The sequence below is a fragment of the Meleagris gallopavo genome, chromosome 25 (assembly GCF_000146605.3).
Source record: "Meleagris gallopavo isolate NT-WF06-2002-E0010 breed Aviagen turkey brand Nicholas breeding stock chromosome 25, Turkey_5.1, whole genome shotgun sequence".
In the NCBI taxonomy this organism is placed as follows: domain Eukaryota; kingdom Metazoa; phylum Chordata; class Aves; order Galliformes; family Phasianidae; genus Meleagris; species Meleagris gallopavo.
In genome coordinates this window covers 2348213-2356892 of record NC_015035.2, presented here as the reverse complement: position 1 = coordinate 2356892, position 8680 = coordinate 2348213, and the positions used below count along the sequence as shown (strand labels likewise).

General features: G+C 45.0%; 1 protein-coding gene across 1 annotated transcript in view; it reads right to left on the bottom strand.

Annotated features, from left to right (window-relative positions):
- Positions 1-2224: 2224 nt before the first annotated feature.
- Positions 2225-8680, bottom strand: part of LOC109370929 (CUB and sushi domain-containing protein 2-like) — a 53419-nt gene continuing 46963 nt past the window's right edge. The window contains exon 9 of the mRNA XM_019622728.1: positions 2225-2436. Coding sequence (XP_019478273.1) covers positions 2225-2436 — 212 coding nt within the window. The remainder of the gene's footprint in view (positions 2437-8680) is intronic.

Sequence of the window (8680 nt, the reverse complement as noted above, 5' to 3'; positions counted from 1 at the left end):
TGTGCTCCCAACAACTTGTACTGCAGAGGCAGCTGCTGGGTGCAACTCTGAGCAAAGCCAACCTGCCACCTTCCCACCAACTGCTGTCCCACTGCTTGCTCCAACTGGGAGAGCTCCACCATCATAGCACAGAAGGGGAGATTTCCCACCAAAGGCAGCTTTAAAGCTTTTGTAGAATTTTTAATTAAAAGCACTACGAATTGTTTAACAGAACAAAAAGAAACTAAACCACACCAGTCCAATAAGGCAATCTATTTCCGGATCTTGATCAAGAGGTAACTGACATTTAAATACGGATTTCAAAAGCCATTTCATACACATTTTTTCATTTGTTCCCATTCCAATGGGACCCAAAGCCAGCTCCATGTGCTGAGTGAGCTCCCTTAGAAATGCTGTCATTATATACAGCTCAAAAATGAATGTGAATTATATGAAATTCAATTTTGTTTGTTTGCGTACATCTCAGGACCGGATTAAAACTATTTATAATGCTGAAGAAATGAAATATTCAGCTGCGAGGTTCTTCAATGAAATGGTTATCTGGCTGCAAGTCTATCTGCAGTATTACCAATAATTAAAACTAGGTCTTCATAGGGGGGGGAAAAAAGGGCTTTTAGCTCTATTTTCAAGCTGAATCGTATCAACATGTTTAAAGAGGAGATATGAGCTCTATTTATTCCTCCTGTGGGCAAAAATTATTAAAAAAAATAGGGAAAATGAGTCATCTGAATTTAATTATCAGGCTCTGAGTTGTGAAGGCCAGCTTTGAAAAATGAAATTTAAAATAAGACACGCTGCAATTCTGCTTCTGGGACTGAAAAGTTGACTTTGAGAATGGCAAACGAGGCTCCTTTGAATTGATTGGTGCGTATCAGCTACTGGGGCTGATGGTTGGATCTTAGAGGTGATTTGAGCCTTAATGATCCTATGACCCCACCGCATGGTGCTGCAGGAATGCAGGATGAGCCCCAAAGCCCCAAGGTGTATTTTGTGTATTTCGTCCTGTTTAGTCTTCTGCCCTCCCCATGTCTCTACCACTGAAACTTAAAGGGTTTAATTTCCAAAGACTCATTTGCCATTTCTGAATTGCCACCATGGAGTATTTATGGGTAGTTTATTAATTATTTCCAGCAGGTTCCCACTGACAGGCATTGTTTCATTTCTGATATGACAAGACAGGAGGCTGCACTGGCAACACCTCCAGGCTGAATAATGTTTCTTAACTAGTTTACATTCATCTTTACCACACACTACAGATGACTGATCCTCCCTGCAGTACATAACGGCTAAGATGTAATGGGGCCCTGAAATATTAATGCATGCTAATAAAAACAGTTTTGTTTAGTTGTTTGTTTTTTTTTTCCCCCCATGAAAACATCAAATTTTCAACAGGGTCTCGGGAACTGTAAGCAACTGGTGGATGGTAAATGGTTCCCTCACATTAATACATCCAGAACATTCAGATCCACGCTATCAGGCAAGTACAGATTGCTTAAATAAACATTATTTGTGGCAGTGAGAGAATCCTCACAAATGATGGTAATTTAACTTCCCACGGATAACCCCAGGCAACACCTAAAACTTTGCTTTTCCCACCCAAGGATGTTGGGTCTAAAGCTGACCCCCCTCCTTTGCTCATGGTTTGGGACTCGACCAGAGTGCAGCCCCTGGCTGAGCATAATGGAAGCAATATTGCCAAATCCCCTTTGTGAGCTCTCAACTTCATCTGGGCAGCTCTTGTATACGAGAGGAAAAGAATCCACGCAGCATTTATTATACATAAAAGCAGTGCTTCTGAAAGCACTGCCCAAACTTAATGGTATGCAAGAGCTATTGAAATTCCACGCACAGCCGCGTGGCTGAAGAACAAACTGATCTGCAGAAACATTTGCCAGAGGTTCATTAGCAGTAAAGTCAACTCGTCAGCAGCATATTTAGCAATAATCAGAAAACAATCAAGTAGAAATGTTGTTCTGAGCGTGGCAATGTTTGAGTAGGGTTTCTTAGGTTTGATTGCTACGATGACGTCCTACAGCGCAGGTTTAAAGCAGACAATGGTCACCAGGAGGTTCACCAAGCAAATAAAGGCATCCACAAGAGATCCATCAGAAGGCAGTAATTAAATCTGGGGATCACTGGGAACCACCCAGCACTATGAACACCCCATGAAAATTTAGCAGCTCGTGTACAACAATAAGGACAATAATTAAACAAGACCAGAAACCTACCAGAGCGAAGATCCCTCTGTTCCAGCAACTTCTAAAACGTCATATCCATCTTCCAGCTGAAAATCCATGAACACCAGAGCAATGGTGTCTCCGGGTTCAGCGAGAATAGTCCACGTGCAGTCTGCATTATTGCCATACTCCAAAGGAAAGTGTGGGCTTGAGATAATTCCACTCTGTCCCCTCAGCGTCCCTCCGCAAGCATCATCAGCTGCAAACAGAGAAGGCAAGTTATGACGTTGTGCTGAAATGCACAAGCAGTGAGTCAGAAAAAAGCCCAAATGCAAAGCAAACCTTTGAACTCTTCTGTAGTAAGGTAAGGCCTTTGGATGGCTGGTTTGGATATTATTTGTATGCCACATTCAGGATAAGAGAAAACTTACTGATTAACATCCTTTCCATTTTTTCTTTTCTTTGCTATTTTTGTGGTGGCTGGTTTGTTGTTTTAAGAAGCAATGCTGATTGATATGAATCAGTGGTTAAATTTGATGGCAAAAATTAAACAAGCAGCAGCATATAAAGCCTAGCATCAGATCAGAAGCACCCGACCCAACTCTTAAAAGCTCTGAGCCTTCCTGAGCAATGCTCCCTGGGCTCTGGAGGAGCAGAAGGAACCTCACACCACCTGATTTCCGCACCAGCACCTGTGCACAGCATTTTTCAAGGGCAATGGCAGCATTCGAGCTTGCAGCAGGACAGCTATCTCGACTGATCAAAAGCTTTCTTAAAAAGCAAAATGTTTTCCATTCAACTGATAAAATTCTGGCTCTAACCCATGTCATCAAATACAGATTGATAAGAAAATCTTTGCATTGAAAGTTCAGACACGTCTTTGTTAAGTGGCTTTTGGGAGAAGCACGGGTGTTTTTTACTACACAGTACTAGGAGAAAGATGTTGAGGGATGCAAAATCCTATTAGGGCAGCCAGTCTGTCTCCCTGCAAGTGCCAGCTTATTCCTCACTGCACACTTACTGTGATTTGTTCAGTCTACTTTTAATCACCCCAAGGACAGAGCTGCTGCTGCTCCATGGGGAGGCTGCTGCAGCCCGATGTGTCTGGCTGGCAGGATGCTCAGTCCTCACATTATTACCTCAGTTTTTGTTCCATCCCTTATTTCTAATTGGGCTCCTAGGAGGCGTTTTCCGCAGCTTTCCTCCCATCCGTGCAGCTAGCAAAGCAGGAGGAGAGCCACCAAGAATTCAAAGGCTGGGAGCAGCAGGTTGGTGGTTTTAAGGAGCTTTCAACCCAACTCACAGAGATGTCAGCACCTCCATCAGCAAGAGAAGCATCCCCAAGGACCACAACATCAGCACCCAGGAGTAGAAGCACTCTATTTAGTGAATCTGAATTTAACAGAAGGGATTGGAGAATCTCACCGCCCTGCCTTCCATGTCTCGGTTTCTGTTTTTTAAGGTAATGGGTAGTTACCGAAATCAGTGCTAAAACAGTTTATTCAGAAATCAAGCTGTGACATCTCCTGGCTGTGTACTGATCTCTCTGCTGCAGGATCTTTCATTTTCGTAGCCTGAATTCCATCAACGGGAGCTATTAGAGCAATTAAAGGAGGGAGATCTAAGGAAAACATGGGCATGAAGATAAAGGAAGCCAAGCATTAATTTGACTTGCATCAGAGCAACTCGTGGCTTCCCCACCTACAGCATCAGCCTGGAGTTTGTTTGGCACATCACTCAGAAAAGCCTGTTAACCTTACATGTGTTACAGAGCAGCATTTCTGATGCTTTAGTCAAGGAGCTCGGGGCTTTACAGCACAAACACTTCCTTTTATTACCAACTTAAAAAAAAACAAAACCCTTCAACACTGAAACTTAACACAGGTGGGAATATTTGCACACCCAAAGACAGAGCAGAGAATCCCACAGGCAGCTCGGGATGGTGGCTTGGCTTTCAGCTCTCATCAGGATGCAGTGCCTTGAGCACAGCTCTGTCAGCTGTTCTCCTTCCAGCTGCTGCCAACACAGGCAGGAGGCACGGTTAGTGTTTGGGTTCATGGGCTGGCCAACCATGGCCATAAGTGGGGGGAGCTGTGGCACTCAGTGCTCTGTTGCTTGGAATTCAAAGATACCTCTTTGCTGCAGTCATATTTCCAATGAACGACATTACTGGTATTGGCATAGACACCAAAGTGCAACTGAAACCATCAGGTAATGGCAGCCAAAAGATCTCTCATGTAGTTCAGCTCTCTGTTCAAAGCAGGGCTGATTTTCAGGCTAGATCACATTGCTTAGGGCTTGCCACAACACTCTACTGGGTTACAGCTGATGCTGGCCCCAGGAAATCCTTCAAACTTTGACACAGGGTTCACACTTGAGCCTCCAAACAAGGCCCTTTCCAAAAAGTGAAAGAGCTACTTGCAAAGCCCTCTTCTCCTACAGAATAGAGTAAAAATGCTTTTAAGAGGATGAGTGGTTTAAGCCAAAGAGGATCAGCATAAATCACCAGTTTACTGTGTGTTCACATTTAATATCTCATGAATAAGATCCCCTGTAAATACTAGAAAGAAACACATGCAAAGAAAGATTCTCAGGCAGTGACCTCTTCCAGACCACACAGCTAACTACCAGCTGCTTCAGCATCACATTCAGATCTGAAGAAGCCCATGTATTCTTCAGATACCTGTCCCACTGGGGCTGCTAACGCCAACTCCATCTGTTACATCAACCACTGCAGGCACTCACTCACAACACCTCTGCACACAAAGCCCTGCACCACCATGAGACCCCTACAAGCAGTCCAGCCTCTGGACGTGAGCCCCAAGGCCTCCAGGGCACAGCTGCATTGGCCAAACAAGCTGTTCCTCTTGTGCTCATGCAATCTTGCAGCCCAGAACCCACAAACACACCCAAGGGCAAACGCTCGTTGCTTTTGTGCAGCAAGCCTTTCCTCCAGGCAACTTCTCAGCCACATTTACTGCTGGGGTCTTGGAACTCTGAGGCAGTATCTGCTCCTGTGTAGAAGGAGAAATGGGGACTACGCTAAAGAACTTTGACTTGATGCTGTATTAGAGATTTGCAGAGCTTTCTACCATTAAAATATGTTCTACAATCTTCTAAAAATCTTCTTGAACAGCCATTCAATTATTTTGGGCACGGTACAATCTAAGCAGCTGTTGGAGTTATAAGAAGACAGACCACTTTTAATGAGATTATGCATATTTGATACTCTTAAAATGTAGCTTTGCAAATGTTCTCAACTTCTCAGCTGGCTTACTGAATTTTTACTCAGACGCCTACCAGAATCATAAACCTATCAGTTCTACTTAAATTCAGCAAACAATCTGGGCAAGACTTCTCTCCACATGCCTGAAAGTGCCTTATGAAACAGACAGTTCAGAGCATTCTTTCAGAGCTGCAGAAGTACCACCCTGTCCTGCTGAAAAGAAACTGGGGGTACTGGTGGATGGCCATGAGCCAGCAATGTGCCCTCACAGCCCAGAAAGCCAGCCGTGTCCTGGGCTGCATCAAAAGCAATGCGGGCAGCAGGGTGAGGGAGGGGGTCTCAGAGAGGTGGTGGTCTCCTCCTCGCTGGAAACATTCAAGATCAGGCAGGATAGGGCTCTGAGCAGCTGATGGAGCTGTGGGTGTCTCTGTTCACTGCAGGGGAGGTGGACGAGATGGCCTTTAAAGGTCCCTTCCAACTCAGATGATTCGATCCTATATACAGAAAACTGTGCAGGATGTGACATACAAGACGCAATGGGGAAGCCATACGATACCCTGACACACTACAGATGGGATAAATGCCAGCTCAGATCAGAGCCTGGAGTCAGCACCAGGCTCACTGAGAACGTCCAGTCTCGAGGTGTGCCTGCAGGCTGCCCACGTGCTCCCAGGAGGAGCCAAGCCTCTCCCCCAGCCTCTGCCATGGGCACATCAGCACGGAGATGCCACCCGCTGCTGCTTCACTGCTCCCAGAATGAGATCACCGCTGTTTTAGTCCTTCCTGCCACATAAGCAAGGAACATAATTCACCAGAACAGAGTGTGTGCCGAGTGATTTTTAGCTCAGAGTCCAAGAATCAATTCTGATATAACTGTGCTTTCTAAACCACCAGGGAGCCGCAGCACCACTACTTCCATCGTTCTCTGCAGAGCAGTGTTTCACCACTCCACTCCTTCTGCATCTGGGATTCCTTCCTGCTTTCCTTTCTCATTAAGAATACACTTATCTCTTATAAAAACACTACTTCTAAACTGAGAGATGGGTGAAGGGATGCAGACAACTCATGAAGACGGAGCAGCTGAGGCACAGCACTCCTCTCCAAGCAATGCTGCCCTGGCACCGCCGAGTTCCAGCTTCTCAAACGCATTCATTTCTTATTCTTTTCCTACCATGCATTTCTTTGCATCTTTGATTATTCCAATGCACGAGGACTGGAATAATGGAAACAAGGCTACCAAAATATAAAAAAGGATGTTACAGAGAGGAAAGCAGGTACAAAGACAAGAGCATAAAAGAACCAGAGAGAAGGTATTGATCAGCGTGGCTGGAACACTCCTGCTGATTTCTGCACTTGTCTCCCACCTCTGCCCTGACAGTGGGAGGGGAAGAAGCAAAGGCCAGTCCCCACACTGAATGCAGTGACATCAGACAAGTCTATTCCCAAGACAGCTGCTCCCAAGATTGTAACACCTGCTGGACTAGAGGGCATCTTTCATCTTCATTTGTCTGAACGTGACCCAGCAGCACGACCCATCTCCAGCTTGCGTTAGAAAAGAAAACACACATTCATTCTACAAACTTTCAGACACAAATCACCAGTAAGCCAATATTGACAGAATTAATTACAAGCCATGCAAGCCACAAAGATCTTCCATCTCTCAGGGAAATACATATTCCTCTTCAGGCAGTAGTCTTTAAAACATGATTATCCCTGCAGAAGGCACCAAATCTGCCTGCCTGCCTCTTCACCCCTTGCAACAACAGAATTCTGTACCGCCAGTTTATCAGCCAAGCACCAACGTCTGACTGCTGAAACCCACTTCTGGTAGAAGGAGTGCAGCTGGTTTTCAAACTCAGCAAGTCAATTTGCAGATTGTCTTTGCTCCTTTCTGCCTTCCTGAGACAAGATATAAATGTTACATGAGAAGATTTCTAGTTCCTGCCTCCAAAAAAAAAAAATTGCCATGGAAGTTTCAGTGCCAGCTTTGAAGCAGCAGGATCCAATCTTTCAGGAAGGAGTGCTGCACCTCCAGGAGCCTGCAGGCTCACAGCACCGCGAGCACAGCTCAACAAGCCAACACTTCCCTGAGATCAGAGCAATTCACACAGCACCGTTTCAAGCACCATAGAATTTAATATTCCTTCATTCTGAAGTACATCAGATGCCTCCATCATCATTGCTGGATTCAAGATTGAAACAGTGGTGTTAAAATTAAAATTGAGCTTGGCAGTGCAAGACAAAAATGTAGAGATGGTCCTTACTCCATCTGCGGCGGGGATCGCATCAAAATTACAACCATGCCAACCTTCACGTTTCAGTACTTCAACACCTGTTGGGGTCAGAAGTTAATCCTTCCCTTATTGCAGACTGCTACACAAATACCTGAATAATAGCTGGGCCACGGGAAGATGGCACGCTTCCTTTGGAGGGAGGTGAAGGATACACAGATCCATTCAAGCACAGAATCTGCTGTCTTCTAAAAAAAGGCCATTGCCTTGTGTGCTCTCAAAGCTGAATGCAAGCACATTTCGTTTGTTTTTAACTTCATTGGTTTGTTTGCTTTTAAGGTGACAGTGAGTCCTGATTCAAAGGAAAAGCACAGACTCATAAGCAATGACACTGAGGTGGCAATGGCAGCTGTCCCTCTGCAGCACAGCGTGGCTGGGTGAACCTTCAGTGCTGTGATGCCCTTGGCTCCAAAGCAGCAGGTAAGCACACAAGAAATACACAACATAGCACACATCCCTGCTGTGTAACTCGTTCTAGAAAGCATTAAAAACACGCCAAGCAAACAATATTTGTTCATTTTAAATTCAAGATTTATGCTACAGCTTAGAACTGCTAATTGATTGCACAAGCAGAGTCAATAAAAAGAATCAATAGAAGATGCTCTGCTGAGGTACACAAGGAATTGAGGGAAAAAGACTTGAAAGCAGCAGCAACTGTTTTGGTAAAACAACACAGACACTTGTATATTTACAGCCTCTCCAGTCCCTCGTGGCTCCAGAGGATTAGCAGGCAGCTCTCTGTGCTGATAAAGGAATCAAAGCAGCACTGCACCAAAGGGCCTGCAGGAAAGCTGCCCATCCCTGCCCAGGTGTCACCCCCCACTCATCTCCCCTTCTCTTTACAGGCAGCCAAAAGGGAACTGAGTTTGACATGGGGGAAGAGCAGAAAATCCAGTCTAAATTTTCCAATATTTGATGTAGAAAAATGCACGCTCTTAGGAAGGCGCCTTACTGCAATGGATAACGTGGCTGCTTTTTTTTGGGGG